We start from the raw sequence: 25,392 nt of genomic DNA, 5'->3' as shown, positions 1-25,392 counted from the left end.
CAAATGGGTCCACTGCAACAGCAGACGTCGTTAGGAAGCAGCTGCTCTTGTGCTAATGATCCAAATTTTGCGATAATATGTGCTTTTCTGCAGAAATTTGGATGTGACCTGAATATTGATATTCCGAATTTTAAACAGCTCCTGGAATGGCTCACCAAAACTGATGAAGGTAAGCACTGGCTAATTGCATTCTTTGTTGTTACGATCTTCACTAATGTTAACCACAGTTCCCTAATACACAAGCATGGGTTGGCAGCTATTGGTCAGAACAATGTTCTTCAGAGTCAATCATGTACGTAGGTCCTGCCGTGGCACTTATATGAGGAGATATTCTAGCAATATTCATAAATTGAATTGACTAAGGTTTGGTATTGTGTACAATACCCAACAAGAGTATCAATATATAGTACTGACCGTTCTTCTAACCATAAAATACTGCAAACTAATTGACTGTAATTTGGCATTTAGGTTTTCTGATTCATTTAACAACCAATTCAAGCTTTGTTGTGAAAGGAAAAGTCTGAAAAATCGAAAACATTTCTGTTATAGATTCTTGTGGGTTTTAGAACAAGACTACAAGACATTGATTAATCTAGGCACAACATACTCCAAACGAATTCACAGCAATTTTGCATTTGGAGTTTTGTTAGTAGAAGATGCATGCGTATTTAATTTTTTTGAACAACCTCCAATACACCTTTGATTTACTAATTTTTGAATTTTATTTTGAACCCCCATTCGCATTGGCGGCTGCTCTCAGGAATCCTAATAAACTGTTGGATACCTCCCAAAACTATTAACAATTTTATGTAATTTAGTTGATTGCCCTTATACCCAAAGCTAGACTAAATTTCCGATCCAAAGCTAGGGTACATAAACACAAAAATAATATTCGATCCAAAATATACGTGCATAATCATATATTTACTATTTTAACGATGATTTTTCTTTGTATACTGATCTAATTGGATTCTCGCGATTAAAAAGCTCGACAGAAAGGGAAGACTAATGCATGAACTCGACTTCCGGCAGACCTTATTAACAGGCCAACAGACCTTATTAACAAGAAAGACTAATGCATGAACTCGACATCCGGCATACCTTATTAACAGGCCATGGGAAAAGTACGTCCCAAAACTACAATTTTATGTAATTTAGTTGATTGTCCTTATACCCAAAGCTAGAATTAATGTCCCATCCAAAGCTAGGGTACATACACACAAAAAATATTCGATCCAAAATATACGTGCATAATCCTATAATTACGTTTTTAACGATGACTTTCATTTGTAGTCTAATCTAATTGTTTTCACGCGATTAAAAAGCTTGACAGGAAAGGAAGACTAATGCATGAACTCGACTCCCGGTAGACCTTATTAACAGGTCATGGGAAAAGAACTCAGAAAAAACTATGCTATTTATAAATTTCTAATGCTAATATCGACACAGCGATATACTCGATATTTGGTAACAATTGTTACCAAATGTTACTGCATGTTGTCATTTTACCATATAATCCAGTAAAAGAAAGCGAAATGACAGTTCTATGAGAATTTACTAGGTGTTACTGTGTAAATTTCTTCAAGTAAGATATATCCAGTGCAATTCGATATATTTCGATAAGCTGTTAGCTTTAAATTCTGACCAAAGTAAACAAACATTTATTTTATGAATGTTTAATATGAATATCGTTAGCTAAAATGCAAAAAGGCGTAACTAACAAAAAAATTGAAAATTGACTTTTTGAATGAATATTGTGAATGTCAATAAACTACATGTGTTGACAAAATTTTACACGTCTGCGGTCAAAAAAGGAGCTTCTATTAACAAAAAACAAAAAGGCGTAACTAACAAAAAATTCAAATTTTTACTTAATTGTTATGATTGCCATTAAACTAAATAACTAAATTTGTAAAAAAAATATAGCCTATTATATATTATATTAAAAGTGAACTAAAAAAAGTTTTCATTTGACATGTTTATAGTTTTCATTCAAAACAGTTTTTTGCTTCTCCTACACAATTATGCTTTTGCTAGTTACGCCTTTTTGCATTTTAGCTAACGATATGTCAAATGTTAATGTATGCATTTTGCGGAAAATTTGTCTTCTTCCTGGATAATATTTCTTAACTGGAGAGCAAACTTTTTCCATTAAATTTATTATGTAAGCTTTATTGGAGAAGTTATAATAGGTACCTAATAATAACATGGAAATGAAATGTGATTTATGGATTGTATAGATTTTAGGACTATTGATTGAAGAGATTGCCAATCACTATACAACCTTACGACATTCCATAATACGATTTGTGGATTGTGTAATTTTATTTCATCCAATGTAATATAAAAAGCCAATATGGCCAATATCACATATTGAATATATAACAATAATATCCAAACAATGGGAATATTTATAGAAGAGTTTGTCAATTACTACTTCTAAACTTACAACAATCTGTATTATATGTTGAGGCCGCTTTGTTTCTATTTTTGGCGTAATCCAGTTAGACATACATCTTTTAATGGCCTCTTTCTGAGAGATTACATGCAAGTTGTAATGATGTAATGTTATTTTTTGGAAATGTTTGGTATTTCATCAACTTCGTTTGTGTTCTTTAGAATAGTGACATTATTTGAGTTCCAACCTTAATCTAATACGAACTTTTAAATCTAATGTTACAATCTTCACCAATGTTAACCACAGTTCCATAATACACAGGTATGGGTTGGTAGCCATTGGTCAGAACAATGTTCTACAGAGTCAATCATGTACATAGGTCCTGCCGTGGCATCTCACAACGCCTTTGATAGACCACTTATATGAGGGGATATTCTGGCAATATTCATAAATTGCATTGACTAAGGTTTGGTTGTGTACAATACCTCACAAGAGTATCAATATATAGGATGGGTTATGGATGTACGGTTGTTGATAACAACCGTCCACTCGTAGACTATGTCCATTGTGATCATCCTTTTATATATACCTGGACAGAAAAGAAAAGAGAGAGTGAGCAAACTTTTTCCATTAAATTTATTATGTAAGCTTTATTGGAGAAGTTATAATAGGTACCTAATAATAACATGGAAATGAAATGTGATTTATGGATTGTATAGATTTTAGGACTATTGATTGAAGAGATTGCCAATCACTATACAACCTTACGACATTCCATAATACGATTTGTGGATTGTGTAATTTTATTTCATCCAATGTAATATAAAAAGCCAATATGGCCAATATCATATATTGAATATATAACAATAATATCCAAACAATGGGAATATTTATAGAAGAGTTTGTCAATTACTACTTCTAAACTTACAACAATCTGTATTATATGTTGAGGCCGCTTTGTTTCTATTTTTGGCGTAATCCAGTTAGACATACATCTTTTAATGGCCTCTTTCTGAGAGATTACATGCAAGTTGTAATGATGTAATGTTATTTTTTGGAAATGTTTGGTATTTCATCAACTTCGTTTGTGTTCTTTAGAATAGTGACATTATTTGAGTTCCAACCTTAATCTAATACGAACTTTTAAATCTAATGTTACAATCTTCACCAATGTTAACCACAGTTCCATAATACACAGGTATGGGTTGGTAGCCATTGGTCAGAACAATGTTCTTCAGAGTCAATCATGTACATAGGTCCTGCCGTGGCATCTCACAACGCCTTTGATAGACCACTTATATGAGGGGATATTCTGGCAATATTCATAAATTGAATTGACTAAGGTTTGGTTGTGTACAATACCTCACAAGAGTATCAATATATAGGATGGGTTATGGATGTACGGTTGTTGATAACAACCGTCCACTCGTAGACTATGTCCATTGTGATCATCCTTTTATATATATACCTGGAAAGAAAAGAAAAGAGAGAGTGGAAGAGTAGGGAGAAAAGATAGTCAGAGAAAAAGAACGGAAGAGAGTTTTTTTTTTGCACAAGTCAAATTTTTGACAAAGCCTAGGATTTGGTTTGGGTCTATTTTGGAGAAGAAGACTAGATTATCAATTTCATATCTTCCAAACTGTTAATGTCTTCTGCTAATCAGCGATGAACATTTACAGAGGATGTGTTCAATTGTTCCCAGTTCTTCTTCGTCCTCACATAGACGACAGTAATCCTCTCCACTGGAGTCCCACTTAGAAGTGAGAGCTAATATTGCAGTGACCTGTTATGATCCCCACAACGATTTTGTCCTGGAACCCAACATAAACCAACTATCTGTCGTATATCATTCAAAGCGGAATTACAATCATGAACTGCTTTCGAGTTTATAGTATGCGACTTTACCGCTTTCAGGGCCACCTTACTATCGACATATAGTCGCCGGTCCCGTAATGTCGGCATTAAGTGATTTTACTATCTCGGCCGCTTTCGTGATTGCAAGAATCTCTGCTTGAAAAACGCTACAGTTGAGTTTATATGAGTTCTATTGAGTTTGGTTTGTTAAGTTTATATGAGTTGTATATTCCTAATTCTCTACAGTAAACGCCTGCGCCAGTGCCTTCCACCATCTTAGACCCGTCTGTAAAGATTGACAGACCTGGCAGAGGTAAGGAGCCACTAGTCTAGGATTCCCTACTATGGGGTGAACATAATCACTGATATGACTATTCCCCCTAAAGAGGTCATAATCTGGCGTTATGTTTAGGATGCTGGCATGACCATACTTCAGCGATTTCAAGGCATTTGTTTCCCGGAGTCTCAGGGCACACCTGGTCGCCTGGAATTTAATCAGAATATCCAGAGATGCAAAATTGCGTTCAAGGCTGCCTATGGTGTAGTTCTTAATGCTCCGGTGATCAGGATTGAAGCCGATCGCTGTACTAGACTCAATTTTGTCAGCAGCATCTTTTTGTTAACCCCCTGACACCAAACAGACAATCATAGGTAAGAATGGGTAAGACGATCGTCGAATACAGCCAGTGTATAATTTCGGGTCTCAATCCCCAGCTCTTACCTATGGAGTTCTTACATGAGTAGAGTGCCAGCAATCCCTTCTTAGAGGGTTCCTCAACATTCATATTACACATTAGTTTGCGGTATAGGATATGAGGGGATATTCTGGCAATATTCATAAATTGAATTGACTAAGGTTTGGTTGTGTACAATACCTCACAAGAATATCAATATATAGGATGGGTTATGGATGTACGGTTGTTGATAACAACCGTCCACTCGTAGACTATGTCCATTGTGATCATCCTTTTATATATATACCTGGAAAGAAAAGAAAAGAGAGAGTGGAAGAGTAGGGAGAAAAGATAGTGAGAGAAAAAGAACGGAAGAGAGTTTTTTTTGCACAAGTCAAATTTTTGACAAAGCCTAGGATTTGGTTTGGGTCTATTTTGGAGAAGAAGACAAGGTTATCAATTTCATATCTTCCAAACTGTTAATGTCTTCTGCTAATCAGCGATGAACATTTACAGAGGATGTGTTCAATTGTTCCCAGTTCTTCTTCGTCCTCACATAGACGACAGTAATCCTCTCCACTGGAGTCCCACTTAGAAGTGAGAGCTAATATTGCAGTGACCTGTTATGATCCCCACAACGATTTTGTCCTGGAACCCAACATAAACCAACTATCTGTCGTATATCATTCAAAGCGGAATTACAATCATGAACTGTTTTCGAGTTTATAGTATGCGACTTTACCGCTTTCAGGGCCACCTTACTATCGACATATAGTCGCCGGTCCCGTAATGTCGGCATTAAGTGATTTTACTATCTCGGCCGCTTTCGTGATTGCAAGAATCTCTGCTTGAAAAACGCTACAGTTGAGTTTATATGAGTTCTATTGAGTTTGGTTTGTCAAGTTTATATGAGTTGTATATTCCTAATTCTCTACAGTAAACGCCTGCGCCAGTGCCTTCCACCATCTTAGACCCGTCTGTAAAGATTGACAGACCTGGCAGAGGTAAGGAGCCACTAGTCTAGGATTCCCTACTATGGGGTGAACATAATCACTGATATGACTATTCCCCCTAAAGAGGTCATAATCTGGCGTTATGTTTAGGATGCTGGCATGACCATACTTCAGCGATTTCAAGGCATTTGTTTCCCGGAGTCTCAGGGCACACCTGGTCGCCTGGAATTTAATCAGAATATCCAAAGGTTAGAGATTCAAAATTGCGTTCAAGGCTGCCTATGGTGTAGTTCTTAATGCTCCGGTGATCAGGATTGAAGCCGATCGCTGTACTAGACTCAATTTTGTCAGCAGCATCTTTTTGTTAACCCCCTGACACCAAACAGACAATCATAGGTAAGAATGGGTAAGACGATCGTCGAATACAGCCAGTGTATAATTTCGGGTCTCAATCCCCAGCTCTTACCTATGGAGTTCTTACATGGGTAGAGTGCCAGCAATCCCTTCTTAGAGGGTTACTCAACATTCATATTACACATTAGTTTGCGGTATAGGATGGTACCAAGATATTTTGCTTCTTCAGAAAGGGTTAAAGTCACTCCTCCCAGTGATAGCAGACGGAAACTAGGAATCTTGCGTTTCCTAGTGAAGAGCACCAGTTCTGTTTTAGTGGGGTTTACACCAAGACCATTGGTGCAAGCTCAATTAGACAGGGTTGAAAGGGCACCATCCAGGATGTCTACAATTGTCGTTAGAAACTCACCCCCAACCTCTTCAGAAAGGGTTAAAGTCACTCCTCCCAGTGATAGCAGACGGAAACTAGGAATCTTGCGTTTCCTAGTGAAGAGCACCAGTTCTGTTTTAGTGGGGTTTACACCAAGACCATTGGTGCAAGCTCAATTAGACAGGGTTGAAAGGGCACCATCCAGGATGTCTACAATTGTCGTTAGAAACTCACCCCCAACCTCTTCAGAAAGGGTTAAAGTCACTCCTCCCAGTGATAGCAGACGGAAACTAGGAATCTTGCGTTTCCTAGTGAAGAGCACCAGTTCTGATTTAGTGGGGTTTACACCAAGACCATTGGTGCAAGCTCAATTAGACAGGGTTGAAAGGGCACCATCCAGGATGTCTACAATTGTCGTTAGAGACTCACCCCCAACCAGCAGGACTACATCATCGGCATAGGCTACAGCCTTTATCCTGAAATGATTGAATTTCATAAGTACCTCATTTATCACCAGAAGCCACAAAAGGGGGCATAGTACTCCTCCCTGTGGTGTGCCTCTGTTGACAGATTTCCTCACGGAACTCTCTGCTAAGGATGAGTTGATAATTCTGCTTTCCAGCATTCCATTAACCCATTCCGTAAGGAGTGAGGGAATACCTATGCTTACGAGAGCAGTATGGATGGCTTCATATTATTGAAAGCCCCCTCAATATCGAGGAATGCTGCCAACGTGTAGCCAGAGGACTCCATATTCTTCTCGATGCACCCAACCACCTGATGCAGGGCTGTATCCACTGATCTGCCTTTGATGTAAGCATGCTGGGATTTACTAAGTTTACTATGGTCAATGGTATTTCTAGGCATTTTTTGAATAATGCCTTGTTATTTCGATTTATCCATATGTGTTACTAATTGGACGGTTGTTTTTTTTTTAATTATATATATATATTTCTTACATTTTTTTGTTGGTTGTGGAACCAGTTATAGTTATCTTAGTTTGATAATTATAAATTTTTGATTTTTTTTATTATATATGAATTATGTTAAGTTTTAGGCAGTTTATTGTTTATGTAATACATTTGTATGGCCTCATGAGGCTCTGATGTTACATTATGAATTAAATAAATAAATAATTTCTGAGTCTAGTAACCTTTCTAAAGTTATGAGTAAAAAGGAAGAAAGACCAATCGGTCTATAGTCTTTTGGTAGCGTATGACTCGGCTTCCCGGCTTTCGGTATGAATGTCAATGTTACCTTCTTCCATAGACTTGGTATGTACGACAGAAGTAAACAAGCCCTAAAAATGTCCTGCAGAGATGATATTACTCGTTCATCTGCGTGTTGCAGGATGACCGGTATTATACCATATGGGCCTGGAGATTTATAGCGTTGATAACTGTTTATCGCCCATATCAGTTTTGGGTGTCTTATAGTATCTTCTATCAACATCTCTTCCTCCCTCGTCCGAACTGTAGGCTGATGCACACACTGCGCATCCTCCCTATAGTCCTTACAACCAGGAAAGTGGGTTGACGATAGAAGATCAAGAGTCTCACTGCCAGAGTTTGTCCACGTTCCATCACTTCGCTTAATACTACCTATGGATTTTGAATCCTTAGACAGTACTCTGTGGAATCTGGCCGCTCCGTTGACTCCTTCGATTGACTCACTATAACAGACCCAAAGACTCACGTTTAGCCTTCTTGATTTCGCCCTTGTACCTATTGAATTGTCTTTTATAGACATCCCAATCTGCAGCTCTATTGTAAGCTTTCCTTGCAGCCTTCCCCAAGGTTGCAAGGTTTAGTGACCAATATACCGGCTGAGATTTTTTCCAAGGGTATGTTAGGGGACAAGAAGCCTTATGGCTCTTCAGAAGAGTGGCCGTGACATTATTCACAGCTAATTCAACATCCTCAACCGTTTTAAGATCTTTATGATCCAGGATCGAGGCTGTTGTTTTAGCTTTGAATTTGTCCCAGTTTGTCTTCCTACCTCTAGAGGTAGGAATCTGGAAGAATATGAGTCTGTGATCCGAAAAAAAGCATTTCTCAGACACCTCCCAGTTCATGACCCCAGAGTCGTCGATGACTTCATCTCTCACCCTATTTACAAAGTATAAACTCAAAAATGGACTCACCTCTTATATTAGTGTTGCTGCTTCCCCAGTGGAAGTGATGTGCGTTGGCGTCACATCCGATGATTATATCACCAACTTTGCCCATCTCCTCCATTAGGCGGCATACTACCATACCAGGCGGGTCAGGAGCCTCGTAGGGGAGATCAGGGGCTTCGAGGTACCCCTATCCAGTCTTGCTTTCGTCATGTCTCCATTGCTGAAATTAGAAAGAAGCATTAAATTTAGCTCTTTTTAGCAAGAATACATGTTCTTACCTACTCTCCATTGGAGGTGGTCAAAAGCGTGTAGTTTCTATCGCCCATGCCATTCACCTTACCTTTATACAGGTAAGGTTCCTGGATGCGACATTTGAGGAAGTGAGGTTTCAATTACAGACCTCCAATACACTTTGTTTTACTGATTATAGAATAGTGAGTAAGCAGTTCAGCAGCTGCTGCTCTATAGTGATGCAGATTAATCTGAACCACGTTAAGCGCTTGCTGCTGTCTGCTTATTGTTTTGGTGATGGGAGGCGGAAACAGAGTTTTCCATTCCATAAACAAGCTCACCCTTATTCTTCCCCAAATATTCCTCTCACGCAGAATCTGTAGCGAACTTCGCGACGACACCGCCGTTCCTTTCAAATGAGGCGAGGATTCTCTTCATCTGAAGGCCGTCGTTCTGCTTCTCCAATAACCTTAGTGTATTCTCCAGCCCCTTGAAAGGTTTTGGGATAAACACTGAGGTTGCCATACCGCTTGGTATCTCTCGGACCGTATCAATATATAGTACTGGCCGTTCTTCTAATCATAAAATACTGCAAACGAACTGATTGTAGTTTGGCATTTTGGTTTTCTGATTCATTTAATAACCAATTCAAGCTTTGTTGTGAAAGGAAAAGTCTGAACAATCGGAAAACATTTCAATTACAGACCTCCAATACACTTTGTTTTACTGATTATAGAATAGTATTTTGAACGCCCATTCGCATTGGTGGCTGCTCTCAGGGAATCCTGGTTTCTAACAAACTGTTGGATACCTCCCAAAACTATTAACAATTATATGTAATTTAGTTGATTGCCCTTATACCCAAATCTAGACTAAATTTCCCATCCAAAGCTAGGCTACATAAACACAAAAGCTAGGGTACATAAACACAAAACAATTATTTGATCCAAAATATACGTGCATAATCCTATAATTACGTTTTTAACAATGATTTTCATTTGTATTATAATCTGATTGGATTCACGCGATTAAAAAGCTTGAACGCCCATTCGCATTGGTGGCTGCTCTCAGGGAATCCTGGTTTCTAACAAACTGTTGGATACCTCCCAAAACTATTAACAATTATATGTAATTTAGTTGATTGCCCTTATACCCAAATCTAGACTAAATTTCCCATCCAAAGCTAGGGTACATAAACACAAAAATAATATTCGATCCAAAATATACGTGCATAATCATATATTTACGATTTTAACGATGATTTCCATTACCTTTATACAGGTAAGGTTCCTGGATGAGCGCGACGTCGGTATTTGAGGAAGTGAGGGTGAGTAGCAGTTCAGCAGCTGCTGCTCTATAGTGATGCAGATTAATCTGAACCACGTTAAGCGCTTGCTGCTGTCTGCTTATTGTTTTGGTGATGGGAGGCGGAAACAGAGTTTTCCATTCCATAAACAAGCTCACCCTTATTCTTCCCCAAATATTCCTCTCACGCAGAATCTGTAGCGAACTTCGCGACGACACCGCCGTTCCTTTCAAATGAGGCGAGGATTCTGCTCATCTGAAGGCCGTCGTTCTGCTTCTCCAATAACCTTAGTGTATTCTCCAGCCCCTTGAAAGGTTTTGGGATAAACACTGAGGTTGCCATACCGCTTGGTATCTCTCGGACCGTATCAATATATAGTACTGGCCTGAGTCGCCATCTTCTAATCATAAAATACTGCAAACGAACTGATTGTAGTTTGGCATTTTGGTTTTCTGATTCATTTAATAACCAATTCAAGCTTTGTTGTGAAAGGAAAAGTCTGAACAATCGGAAAACATTTCAATTACAGACCTCCAATACACTTTGTTTTACTGATTATAGAATAGTATTTTGAACGCCCATTCGCATTGGTGGCTGCTCTCAGGGAATCCTGGTTTCTAACAAACTGTTGGATACCTCCCAAAACTATTAACAATTATATGTAATTTAGTTGATTGCCCTTATACCCAAATCTAGACTAAATTTCCCATCCAAAGCTAGGCTACATAAACACAAAAGCTAGGGTACATAAACACAAAACAATTATTTGATCCAAAATATACGTGCATAATCCTATAATTACGTTTTTAACAATGATTTTCATTTGTATTATAATCTGATTGGATTCAAGCGATTAAAAAGCTTGAACGCCCATTCGCATTGGTGGCTGCTCTCAGGGAATCCTGGTTTCTAACAAACTGTTGGATACCTCCCAAAACTATTAACAATTATATGTAATTTAGTTGATTGCCCTTATACCCAAATCTAGACTAAATTTCCCATCCAAAGCTAGGGTACATAAACACAAAAATAATATTCGATCCAAAATATACGTGCATAATCATATATTTACGATTTTAACGATGATTTCCATTTGTATACTGATCTAATTGGATTCTCGCGATTAAAAAGCTCGACAGAAAGGGAAGACTAATGCATGAACTCGACTTCCGGCAGACCTTATTAACAGGCATGGGATAAGTACCTCCCAAAACTATTAGCAATTTTATGTAATTTACTACTCTCCATTGGAGGTGGTCAAAAGCGTGTAGTTTCTGTCGCCCATGCCATTCACCTTACCTTTATACAGGTAAGGTCCCTGGATGAACGCGACGTCGGTATTTGAGGAAGTGAGGGTAAGTAGCAGTTCAGCAGCTGCTGCTCTATAGTGATGCAGATTAATCTGAACCACGTTAAGCGCTTGCTACTGTCTGCTTATTGTTTCTGATTCATTTAATAACCAATTCAAGCTTTGTTGTGAAAGGAAAAGTCTGAACAATCGGAAAACATTTCAATTACAGACCTCCAATACACTTTGTTTTACTGATTATAGAATAGTATTTTGAACGCCCATTCGCATTGGTGGCTGCTCTCAGGGAATCCTGGTTTCTAACAAACTGTTGGATACCTCCCAAAACTATTAACAATTATATGTAATTTAGTTGATTGCCCTTATACCCAAATCTAGACTAAATTTCCCATCCAAAGCTAGGCTACATAAACACAAAAGCTAGGGTACATAAACACAAAACAATTATTTGATCCAAAATATACGTGCATAATCCTATAATTACGTTTTTAACAATGATTTTCATTTGTATTATAATCTGATTGGATTCAAGCGATTAAAAAGCTTGAACGCCCATTCGCATTGGTGGCTGCTCTCAGGGAATCCTGGTTTCTAACAAACTGTTGGATACCTCCCAAAACTATTAACAATTATATGTAATTTAGTTGATTGCCCTTATACCCAAATCTAGACTAAATTTCCCATCCAAAGCTAGGGTACATAAACACAAAAATAATATTCGATCCAAAATATACGTGCATAATCATATATTTACGATTTTAACGATGATTTCCATTTGTACCTTTATACAAGGTAAGACTTCCTGGATAAGTTCCCAAAACTATTAGCAATTTTATGCGACAAAAGTCGGTATTTTACCTTTATACAGAGGAAGTGAGGGTGAGTAGCAGTTCAGCAGCTGCTGCTCTATAGTGATGCAGATTAATCTGAACCACGTTAAGCGCTTGCTGCTGTCTGCTTATTGTTTTGGTGATGGGAGGCGGAAACAGAGTTTTCCATTCCATAAACAAGCTCACCCTTATTCTTCCCCAAATATTCCTCTCACGCAGAATCCGTAGCGAACTTCGCGACGACACCGCCGTTCCTTTCAAATGAGGCGAGGATTCTCCTCATCTGAAGGCCGTCGTTCTGCTTCTCCAATAACCTTAGTGTATTCTCCAGCCCCTTGAAAGGTTTTGGGATAAACACTGAGGTTGCCATACCGCTTGGTATCTCTCGGACCGTATCAATATATAGTACTGGCCGTTCTTCTAATCATAAAATACTGCAAACGAACTGATTGTAATTTGGCTTTTTGGTTTTCTGATTCATTTAATAACCAATTCAAGCTTTGTTGTGAAAGGAAAAGTCTGAACAATCGGAAAACATTTCAATTACAGACCTCCAATACACTTTGTTTTACTGGTTATAGAATAGTATTTTGAACGCCCATTCGCATTGGTGGCTGCTCTCAGGGAATCCTGGTTTCTAACAAACTGTTGGATACCTCCCAAAACTATTAACAATTATATGTAATTTAGTTGATTGCCCTTATACCCAAATCTAGACTAAATTTCCCATCCAAAGCTAGGCTACACAAACACAAAAGCTAGGGTACATAAACACAAAACAATTATTTGATCCAAAATATACGTGCATAATCCTATAATTACGTTTTTAACGATGATTTTCATTTGTATTATAATCTGATTGGATTCACGCGATTAAAAAGCTTGACAGAAAAGGAAGACTAATGCATGAACTCGACTCCCGACAGACCTTATTTACAGGTCATGGGAAAAGTACACGAAAGACCTATGCTATTTATAAATCCCTAATGCTAATATTAGCTGTGTCGATTTACTTGATATATGGTAACAATTGCTACCAAATGTTACTGGATGTTGTCAGTTTACTATGTAATCCAATAAATTCTGACCAAAAGAAAGCGAAATGAGAAAGCTAGATTGACAGTTCTATGCGGAGAATTTACTAGGTTTTACTGTGTAAATTTCTTCAAGTAAGATATATCCTGTGCAATTCGATATATTTCGATGAGCCGTTAGCTTTACATTCTGACCAAAGTAAACAAACATTTATTTTATGAATGTTTAATATGAATATGTCAAATGTTAATGCATGCATTTGGCGGATACTTTGTCTTCTTTCTGGATAATATTTCTTTATTGGAGAGCAAACTTTTTCCATTAAATTTACCATATGAATATGTCAAATGTGAATGCATGCATTTGGCGGATACTTTGTCTTCTTTCTGGATAATATTTCTTTATTGGAGAGCAAACTTTTTCCATTAAATTTACCATATGGCCAATAACTTATATTAATTATATAACAATAATATCCAAACAATGGGAATATTTATAGAACAGTTTGTCAATTACTACTTACAACAATCTGTATTATATATTGGGGCCACTTTGTTTCTATTTTTGGCGTAATCCAGGTAGACATACATCTTTTAATGGCCTTTTTTCTGACAGATTACATGCAAGTTGTAATGATGTAATGTTATTTTTCGGAAATTTTTGGTATTTCATCAACTTAGTTTGTGTTTTTTAGTTCCATAATACACAAGTATGGGTTGGCAGCCATTGGTCAGAACAATGTTCTTCAGAGTCAATCATGTACATAGGTCCTGCCGTGGCATCTCATAATGCCTTTGATAGACTACTTATTTGAGGGAATATTCTAGCAATATTCATAAATTTAATTGACTGTTTTATCATGTACATAGGTCCTGCCGTGGCATCTCATAATGCCTTTGATAGACCACTTATTTGAGGGAATATTCTAGCAATATTCATAAATTGAATTGACTAAGGTTTGGTATTGTGTACAGTACCCAACAAGAGTGCCAATATGTAGTACTGGCCGTTCTTCTAGCCATAAAATACTGCAAACGAATTGAGTGTAATTTGGCATTTGGGTTTTCTGATTCATTAATAAAAAATCCGATCTTTGTTTGTTCAAACCCGAGTGCGCGTTCCCGTATGCAAATAAATAAATGGAAAAATCTAAACATTTCAATTGCAGAATATTATGGGCTGTGGAGCAAGACTACAATACATTGATTAATCTAGGCACAACATATTCCAAATGAATTCACAGTAATTTTGCATTTGGAGTTTTGTTAATAGAAGATTCATTTTTTGAATAACCTCCAATACACGTTTGTTTTACTGATTTTTTAATAGTATTTTGAACGCCCAACCAAAGCTAGAGTACATAAACACAAAAAATATTCGATCCAAAATATACGTGCATAATCCTATAATTACGTTTTTAACGATGATTTTCATTTGTATTTTAATCTAATTGGATTCTCGCGATTAAAAAGCTTGGCAGGAAAGGAAGACTAATGCATAAACTCGACTACCGGCAGACCATATTTACAGGTCATGGGAAAAGTACACCGAAAAACCTATGCTATTTATAAAATCCTATTGCTAGCTAATATTAACTGTGTCGATTTACTCGATTTGTGGTAACGATTGCTACCAAATGTTACTGGATGTTGTCAGTTTACTCTGGAACCCAGTAAAAGAAAACTGGATTGACAGTTCTATGCTGAGAACCTACAAGGTGTTACAGTGTAAATTTCTTCTATTTATTAAACTTAAACTTATAGTTAATATAAGCATAATATCAAGATAAAGGTACAGCATTAGCAACAAAGGCCATCAGCTGGTACATGGTATTTAAATAATTATATTGTTTAGTTTAATATATTGAAAGATACAATTGATGTTTTGGATGTTAATAGTTTTAAGCATTTGGAATCCTGTGTTTTGTAGTATTGTGCGTTGTTGTCGAGAAAGTGACGAAAATATTTCCTGGTATTCCAACATGACAATTGATGTTTTGGATGTTAATAGTTTTAAGCATTTGGAATCCTGTGTTTTGTAGTATTGTGCGTTGTTGTCGAGAAAGTGATCTGCATGTTTGGAGGATATGTTTAATTTTAACCACATCGCCACATTTTGGACATTTTTTTGTCGGTATTCCTATTTATCAGGTACTCATGTGTTAATATGGTGTGGCCCATACGTAACCGGGAAAATGTCTTGATTTTTTTTTGTCGATATTAGTTGGATATATTGCAGAGTTTTTATTTGGGTTTATTTCATCATAGTGAGAGTGGTGATAGTTGTTTTTGTTTATATCCTATTTTTTTTTAAGAATGTGATTAATTATATGGGCTTTTATATCGAGCGATTCAATTATATTATCTATTATTAGTGCTGCTTTGCATGCATTTTTTGCGGCAATATCAGCGAAAATATTTCCTGGTATTCCAACATGACCAGGAATCTAAACATGTTTAATTTTGTTGTTACTGGAGATAAGTGCATCCCTTATTTTGTTGATAACTTTCCACTTTGTATTTGCAATATTTTCTACACACTTCATCGCCAATAGAATATCGTATAATATTAACATATTATTTTTGCTCCATTTGGCAATATTTATGGCTTCTATGATTCCTGCGACTTCAGCGGTTAAAACCGAGCAATAATTGGATACTGTTAATTATTGACGAGTTACAGAGAGGATTTTAGGTAAAAGCCTGTTCTTAATCTCAGTGTAATTTTTTTCTTCATTTTGTAACCAATCAGCTATAATTAGGTATTTTTGTTTCTCACTGGGTGGAAAAGTAGCCTGTGCAAAGTTCTATCGCTATCGGAGATATATTTAATGTCTTTATTGCAACATTTACATTAAATCGGTCGAAACTGTATATGTGAGCTATATGGAAATCTGAACCGATTTTCACGAAACTTAACACACGTTACTGTAGACTCAAATAAGTAGGCTATGCAAAATTTCGTGCAAATCGAAAGAAATATAGGGGCTTTAATGCACCACTTACATAAAATCGGACGAAAATATATATGGGAGCTGTGTCTAAATCCGAACCGATTTTCACGAAACTTAACACACATCACCCTAGACTCAATTCATGACGCTATGCAAACTTTCGTGCAAATCGAAAGAAATATAGAAGCTTTAATGCACCATTTACACAAAATCGGACGAAAATATGTGTGGAAGTTACGTCTAAATCTGAACCGATTTCAACAAAACTTAATACACGTCACTCCGGACTCAATTTGGGACGCTGTACAAATTTTAGTCTCAATCGGATAATTATCAGTCACTTTGTTGTACTACAAGTGTGTTGTAGTTACGTCCTTTTGTTTAAGAAAATAGCGAATCAAAAGGACGTGACTGACAAAAACCAAAAACAAAATAAAATTTTTTTAAAAAATAAATTCGACGCTATAGTGCGGTTAAATTTTGAACAAATTTCCAGTCATGCTCCATTTTTAAGGATTTTATAACGTTTTTGCTTCTCCTGTAAAAGTGTAGTTACGTCCGTTTGCATTTATGATGACAATATACTGGATCTAACACATCATGGTAAACTGATTTTTAATGAAGAGTTGGGACTATTTCCAAAGAGATAGAATCCGTAATCTATTTTACTTAGCACTAGTGTTTTGACTAGATAGGTAAGGGCATAGCTTTTGCTGGAAACATATTTTATAATATTTGATCTAGGTATAAGATCCTTTTTAGCTTTAATAAAGTTTTCTTCCACCGGTAATTTCTCTCAAATATTATCCCAAGAATTTTTAACTGGCTAACATAAGGGTATGTTATGTTGTTGACTGAAAAGTCGTTAGGTTGACATTTCTGTTTTCTGCATATATGTAGTATTGATTTAGAATGCGAGATTATTGCTCCCTAGTGTTTAGTTGTTTCTGCTTTTGGCGTTTTACTATTTTAAGAAGCAATGAAGTAAATACAAAGTAAACCAGGCAGACATACATCGTTTAATGGCCTTTTTCTGACAGATTACATGCAAGTTGTAATGATGTAATACATATTTTAAAATTAGTAAAATATGTATTATACTCCTTACTTACTCTTATCATATATCTGCACAGTAATAGCGATACTCCTTCCAAAGTTAATTATTCAGGCCACATATGGTACCAATTTCTAAAAACCCATCCTTCACAAAACATTACAGATTCCAGCTTCTGTAGAACCTTTGAAGAGAATTATTTTTTCTATTTACATCCATATGTGATTACAGTTTTGGTGTTAAACAAGAAACAAAAAGTTTGAAATAAAAAACGCTGATGACATGAATAAAGAAAAGTGTTGTATGAACGGGTTAATTCATGTACGTAATTTTGAGAGCGAACTACGTTGTTCTAATGCCCGTCAGAATATGATATTATTAGAAGTGTGCGTTCACAAATTTATTTAAAGACAATTTATATTAAATATTATTTCGTTATCGAATTGTTTCCAAATACAGAATTGTAATACACGAACTTACATTAATCTGCCTTGATTTTTTTCAGTCGCCGCTCCTCTAAAGGATTTGCATATAAAGTTGATGCGTAAGAATCGTAAAACTGTACATGAGAAAAGCTGGGAATCTGCGTTAAGTAAATTTTGTTTTTCCTATTCGGCACAAGATGCTTGGGAAATAGAACGATTTGGATATAAAAACGCGAGTTTTAAAGTTAAATTAAGAGTACTAAAGGTAGGTTAGGTATATGGTATAGATTGAATCTTGGCAATGTAGTAATATTTTTAATTTTATAGGAACTTCTTGAAAGTCAATTCGAACGAAATACAAAATTCCGAGCTAAAATTCTTACACAATCGGCCGAGTCACTCAGGTCGGAGCCCATAGGACGCGATCGACTGGGACACGCATACTGGGTTACCCAAGACAATGATTCCAATTTAAGAATTTATCAGGAGCATTTGGATGAAGATATATGGCAAGTTGTAGCTACTAACCGTGAAGAGTTTGTTAATTTAATAGAAAGATTGCGAGGAAACGAAGTTGTATTGCCTTCAAATGATATTGGTATAGTTGATGAGGACACCAGCAGCAGCAATAGCATTACAGCATCAATCATTAATCACAATCCAGAAGAGATACCAGCCGAAATAGTTGGCGAAGAACTAAAATTACCTAAATTAAGTATAAAAATATCAAATAAAAGTTTTAATGATGGTGATATTAGTGAGGCTTCCAAAAAAGGTGAAGAAGTTGCTAAAAATAAAAATGAGTATTCAAAAAATAAGGATAACTCTGCTTGTGATGTAAACCCAGACAATGAAGAAGTACGTAAAATTGGGGAATATAGTAAATCCGTAGACAGCAGAAGAGTTGAGGTAAGCCTATTTAAATAAAACTTGTGTTATATTCACCGTACAATGCACAATATTTTTTTTTACTCTTCAGCCCCTAAAAATATCTCAAATGCAAACAGCCAATATGGATAAGGATGACCAGGAATCTACAGGCGATAATGAAAATGAATGTGAAGAAGAGAACAATGAAGATGAGTGCAATAGTGAGAAAAGCAAAAACGAGGAAAATGATAGAAGAGTTGAGGTGAGGAATTATACATTCCAATTCATTCCTAAGAAAATGTAAATATCTATAAATCATTTTAGCCAATACTAATATCACAAAAGCAAATAATATGTAAGGAAAATGAACAAAATAATTCAAAAAACTCCGGTAGAAAGCGACAGACGAGCGAAAGTCGCGAATTATCATGGCAAAAAGAAGATGATAACAACGACTCCGTTCGGGATGAAAAACATTTCCTTCCAGACAATAAGCGATACAAAGTATCAAAAAAATGTGACGATGAAGACAACACTGGCGAAGAAGATAGAGAATACAGTGAGGAGGAAACAAAAACAGAAGAGGATATTGAAGAAGAAGATATAGATTCAGCTGCGGCGGAAGAAGACGAAAACGAAGAAAAGTTAATTGAGGAATTTGATGACGACGATATTCCTAATGTTGTAGTTGGAGAAGCTATCACTGATCCTGTTCTCCATATACAAGGAGAGGGTTCAGGCAAAGATTGTGAATCTGAATTTTTCAATAGTGTTAGCTACAGCTTTGACGATAATCAACAGTTTTGTGTGAGCGATGTCATTGAAGATGATATCATTTTTGTATGCGGAGAAGGATCAGGCACAGATTGTTTAATTGGCAATGCAAAAAGCGAGAATAACGTGACAAGTGACTCTACGCAGAAGGACAAGCTAGAAGTTGACTCAGTTAATGAACCTGAACAAATAAATTCGAGTCACCAAACAGAAGGAGATGTTGATCTCGACAGTAGAAAAACTGTTAACGAGATAGAAAATAAGGAAACAAAAAATGAAATTGCAGAAAACATTCAAAATGATGTTGAGGAAGAGGGCACTGAAATATTAGGTTCTCAAAACTGTACCCCAAAATCCCGAATAACAAGAAATCTTAAAAATAAAACTATTGTAACCATAGATAAAGCCGACGAGAAAAATAGAAAGAAACCGGCATCTACTGATGTTGTAGGGGCAAATGCAGACAAAGATTCGATTATATCAAAAACGGTTGAAGAAAATGATGCAAACCCTCCTAGTATCAATCGAAAGAGGCGGTTGGCTAACTATTCCACTCAACAAAGTCATATTAATTTGCAGTCGGAAAGCGAAATAGATATAAACTCGGAAAACACTGAAGACTACAATAATGAGCAAGATTTGGACGTAGACGAACACGACGTCGGCGGAAAGCGGCTGAAAATGCGACAGAAGCAAAGCAATACCGAGTTAAGAAAAAAAGTTGAGGCGATGAAAGCAGCAGTGCAAGAGGATATTAATTCATCGAGTGGAGGTGAGGAGTGTCCGCAAAGAAGAAGAAAATTGACTTCACCAAAGAAACACATCGAAAAGGAAGTCATTAAGTCCGAACCAACCAACACGTCAGACAATCGCCCCTCTCCATCAAATAACCTTAATGATTCACATGCAAATATTGTTCACAACAAAACAACTTCAAAGACTACGGAAAACAATCCCTCGAATGAAGATCTATCTGCAAGAGACACATCTTCGACCGTAATAAAACAGAGGAAAACATTGGAGGAAATTATTGACAAAAAGTTGAAACAGGCGCACGAAGAAAGCGATGCTGGCACTTGTCCTAAGAAAAGCGTAAAGAATCATTCATCGTCATCGAAAAAAAGCCCTGTAACAAAGCCTTTAAAGAAAAATCTATTAACCCAAATTTGGCACGAAGAAAATGAAATGAAAAGTACTACTGAAAAATCATCAAGTACAAAATATGACAAAATAGACGAGACCACTTCCGTAGTAGACAATAGAAATAATCAAGAGCGCCAAAGAAAGCGACACAGTAGCGAAGAGGCGGATCAACATGTTATCACAGAGGAGCCCGAAGCAAAGAAGGAAGTACCACGAAACGATTTCGGTGTACAAGGTAAAACAGATGTTCCATCCACGGGAGATTCTGAAACTGCGAGTATTGGTCGTAGATCGACGAGGCGGGGTAATGGAAGCAACATCACATCTAATAAACCGAAGGTGCATGATAAGAAAAATTACACAATGCCTGAATCAAATAATTTGAAAGATGTGCCTGCGAACAAAAGGCGTGAATCAGAAAAGGTAGTATATTTCCCTTCACGCCTCATTCATAATCTAATAACAATTTATATTTCAGGCTTCCAGCGAAGACGGTTCTCCAGTTTCAGTAAGTCAAAATAAATCTGTTACAAAAGAGGAAGATGCAACTGAATCTGAAAAGGTATTACTTTTTTGTCTATTTAATACTTTGCAAACGAAATACAGCACCTTTACAGAAAAGCTGATGTGCTTCCATTTACGCTCCATTTATAACTAAATAACAATTTATATTTTAGGCTTCCAGGGAAGAAGGTCCTCCAGTTTCAGCAATTCAAAATAAGACTGCTAAGAAAGAGGAAGATGCAACGGAATCTAAAAAGAAATCAATGGAAAAGCCGACTTCAAAAGAAAAATCGCCAGTAATCCCCGAAAAAAACACTTCTAAAATCCAGCCGTCAACAAAAAAAGTAGTGAAAGGAGTCCGTAAGCAACGTGAGGTTGACACCACAAATATTATTGATACCAACGACGCGGAAACACCAGTACGACAATCAAGGAGAATAGCGCAGTTAAAAATTAGAGAGGAAGCGGAACGTCGCAAACTTGAGGAAATTGCCTTAAGGACTATGAAACAGGAATTAAAGAAGAAAAAGAAGGCAGAAAAACAAGCAGATCCAACAGTCTTGCCACCTTCAGAACCCTCATCAGAATCGGCGGAGAGTGACATTGATACGAAGAAAAAAGTGCAAAAAAAGAAATGTCCGGGCAAGAATGGCAGTTGGTCATCAGGATCGGAAGAACAGGAAGAACCAGATGAAGAAGAGGACGAGGAGCATCATCATTATGAGACGGACCCTGGGTCTCCTCTTTTCAAGTCTGATCATGAATTTTCCCCCGAATCTGATATTGAGGATGAAACTCAAGTAGTACCAACGAAAAGGGCACGTACTGCTCGCAAAGAAAATGATGTAGACAACGAACCAGATGAGGAAGAAGCTTGCCAAAAATGTCATAAATCGGACCATCCCGAATGGATATTATTGTGTGATAAATGTGACAAGGGTTACCATTGTTCCTGTCTTTCGCCCGTACTTTTTTATATCCCAGAGGGTGATTGGTATTGTCCCCCATGCCAACAAGAACAATTGATAAAAGCATTAGAAGGACAGTTGAAGGAATTTGATGAAATGGTTGAGCGTAAGAAACAAGAACAGGAGGAAGTTAAACGCTTGGAGGAGAAAGAAAACGCAAGGCGGAAAGAAGAAGAGGAACTTTCAAGTCAGAACAAAAGAAAATCTAAAAAATATGATAATGGTCGGGATAATAGCAGCAGCGATATTAATACTGATCCAAGTGCCGATAGTGATGATCAATCGAATTCTGGTGAAAGTGAAATTGAAAACAAGAAATCATCGAAAAATAATACAATTGACAAACGCAGACGAAATGATCGTCGACAATATTCAGGTCGTAATACTAGAAGTCATAGACGGAAAACCCACGTTACAAGCGACAGTAATTCTCGTGGAACCTCCAATTCAGAAAGTGCATCAAAAAGCGAATCCTCGTCTTCATTTTCTGATAGTGATGACGAACCAATATATAAATTAAGGAAAAGAAGGCAATTAAACGTTAGTTACAGATTAAATGAATATGATGACCTTATCAACTCTGCGCTTAAAAAGGAAATGGACGAGGTTGCTGGAGCAGGTAATTTAGGCCGAGGAAAAGATATATCAACGATAATAGAAGCAGATAAAGAGGAGAAAGCTCGGCAGAAGCATCTGGAAAGTTCAGATGTACAGGTGGAAAAAGAGGAAAAGGCTGATGATAGTACTGAAAAAGGTGACACAAAAAATATTGAAAGCGAGAGCGAAGATGAGCTAATAAAGGACCTGGTTCAGCCTAAGTCAACAATGAAGAAAAAATCACGTAAACTTACAACGCTAGATATTAGTTCAGAAGGCGACGATGCGTCAGATGAAGATTTTAAGGGTTCGTCGGTGGACGAAGAAGACGAGAGTTTTGGTTCGTGTTCAATAAATAGTGATTCAAGTCTGGAAATATATAAACGTAAAGGTAATTCGAGAAAGAAGCAGAGAAAAGCAGCAAGGCGTGCTTTCCGAGAACGTCGCAGGGATAGAAAATTTATAGTAGACAATAGCGACGACGATGAAGAGGTACAAAAACCAAAATCGAAGAAGAAGCGAAAAGTTGAATCTGATTATACTGAAAGTGAATTAGACGATGACGACTTGTCTGAACTATCAAATAATATCGATAGTGCTGATTTATGTGATGATACCACCACCGATGAATCGGATGGCGCTTGGCGACCCAATAAACGCAAAAAATCTAAAAAATCTTCCCTGTCGGCTTTGGGAAAATCTTCCAAAGCGAAAGCCAGACCTTCAAATAAATCCAAGAAGGAAATATATTCGGACGACGATATAACTGATACTGATGAAGGTGAAAATGACGATGATAGTAACGAAGTGGCTGGAAGTGGAAAACAACCGCGTTCGCAACCACTAAAAACGGGTACAAATCCAAACAAAGCAAAAGTTAAAAAAGTGGTCAACAAAAAATGCTCAGATGAAGAGAAAAGTTTTTCGGATAGTGGCGACAGCACAAGACGCACTCGTGGAAGAAGGTATGCTTACATAGAGGATTTCGACGATGATAGTTCAGATGGTGGAATTAAACCTGGCGTCAAACGTCCAGATACGCCACCAGAGGAACGTGAAAAATTCATAAAGCGCCAGGAAGAGATTAAACGTATGTTAGCAGAAAAAAATGCTGAAGGAGCAAAACTAGTTGCTACGCCTCGTCTTACACCTATCAAAAGTGAACCTGAAAAGGAGAAAAAATCACCTTCGAAATCAGGGGGAGATGCTTTGTCTACCGTACCGATGTCCGTAATACGACAAGCCAAGGTACTAGACATTGATTATCTGCAACGCCGGGGTGAGCCATTAGATGATTCGCTCAATGATGTGGGCGATGTGGATGATGAATTCGATGATGCCGATTTACCCGATGATCTGCCTGATGATATGGATGAAGATGCCATTGCACGTATGGTTGAAGACGAAGAGGATTTTGCTGCTGTTACAACAAGGGATTTACCACCACCTGACGAGATAATACGAACCACACCTGCCTCTATAAAAACTAAACCGAAAGCTGTAGAAAATATACCGACTACGGATAAAAATACCGAACTTGCAGCTGCACCTCTACAACCAGTGATAACTGCTTCTCCTTCTGGGCTCCAAGAACCTGTTAGAAAACGCTTTCCTATGCCTACAATGCATCCTCCCCTTTTACGTCACCAACAGCATGACAATATGCACGGGGTGCATAATGCAGTTCAACGTAATATTACTCCTCATTTGACTCATTTATTACAGAATGCTCTATCCTCGCCCGTAAATCAATCGTTCCCTAGTTCATACTCAATGCCACCAACTTCACAAAATAATCAATCTCTAATTTCTCGAATGACAAACAATGCACAAGTACAATCTTCTCCAACTCCCGTCAATCCTCCATGTCGAACGTCTTCACCTTTAATTGTTAAATCGACACAGCAAATAAATATGCAGTCGCAAAACAAAGCATCGGCTCCAACGCCCGAGTCCGAAGTTAAGCCCCGAGGACGTCGAAAGAAAATTACACCACTACGGGACACTTTACAAAAGCAACAGACAGCGGCTGCAGTAGCTGCAGCGGCTTCTGCTTCTACTTCAGCCAGTATTGCAAATTCATCTACTGGAATAATTAAATCTCCATATTCGTTCAAAACATCCGATAGTGTTACAAAGGAATCTCCACCCACTAAGGTTCCCGAAGCACAAGGAAATATAACTGCCCCTATTCAGCCTCGTTCCTTAAACACAATCCAAGCTGGACATATATTTGCGGGATCAGAAGGTTCAATTATTTTTTTATTTTTGTCGCATTATATAATAATAACATGTTTGTTTTTTAAGGTTTTTACGGTGCTCCTCCATCATCGCGCATTCCACCTTCCAACACTCAACGACATCGGGGTCCGCCACCAATACCACAAGGCCATTTACTACCCCATTCAGCAGTACGACACACGTATGGCCCACCGCCCCCGCTAAAGGGAACAATAACTACACCACCATCATCTAGTTCCAGCAATATAAGACCCCAGGTGCATTTGCCACCTTTTATTGGAAGTGTGCCACCAGCGAGACATTCTGGCTCTCACCTCAATGTATACGGGTACGAGAATATCTTAATTAACTACTCATACAAGTCCTAATAATTTTGTTTACCATAGACCACCTATATACGGAAATCCAACTTTTGTCCATCGTGGAAATC

The 25,392-nt window shown here is 37.3% G+C and overlaps 1 protein-coding gene across 1 annotated transcript; it reads left to right on the top strand.

Annotated features, from left to right (window-relative positions):
* Positions 1-25,383, top strand: LOC133326229 (remodeling and spacing factor 1; the record flags this gene model as incomplete). Its single annotated transcript, XM_061534910.1, has 9 exons — positions 1-169; positions 17,946-18,130; positions 18,193-18,774; positions 18,845-18,997; positions 19,060-21,075; positions 21,131-21,214; positions 21,330-24,969; positions 25,029-25,290; positions 25,349-25,383. Coding segments are annotated over exons 1-9 (7,123 nt in total), but the record flags the coding sequence as incomplete, so codon positions are not given.
* Between the last annotated feature and the right edge of the window lie 9 nt (positions 25,384-25,392).

The sequence above is a fragment of the Musca vetustissima genome, unplaced genomic scaffold (genome assembly GCF_032173495.1).
Source record: "Musca vetustissima isolate MV318-11 ecotype Yass unplaced genomic scaffold, APGP_CSIRO_Mvet_v1 utg3129, whole genome shotgun sequence".
Classification (NCBI taxonomy): Eukaryota; Metazoa; Arthropoda; class Insecta; order Diptera; family Muscidae; genus Musca; species Musca vetustissima.
This window is presented reverse-complemented; position numbering and strand designations above follow the sequence as displayed.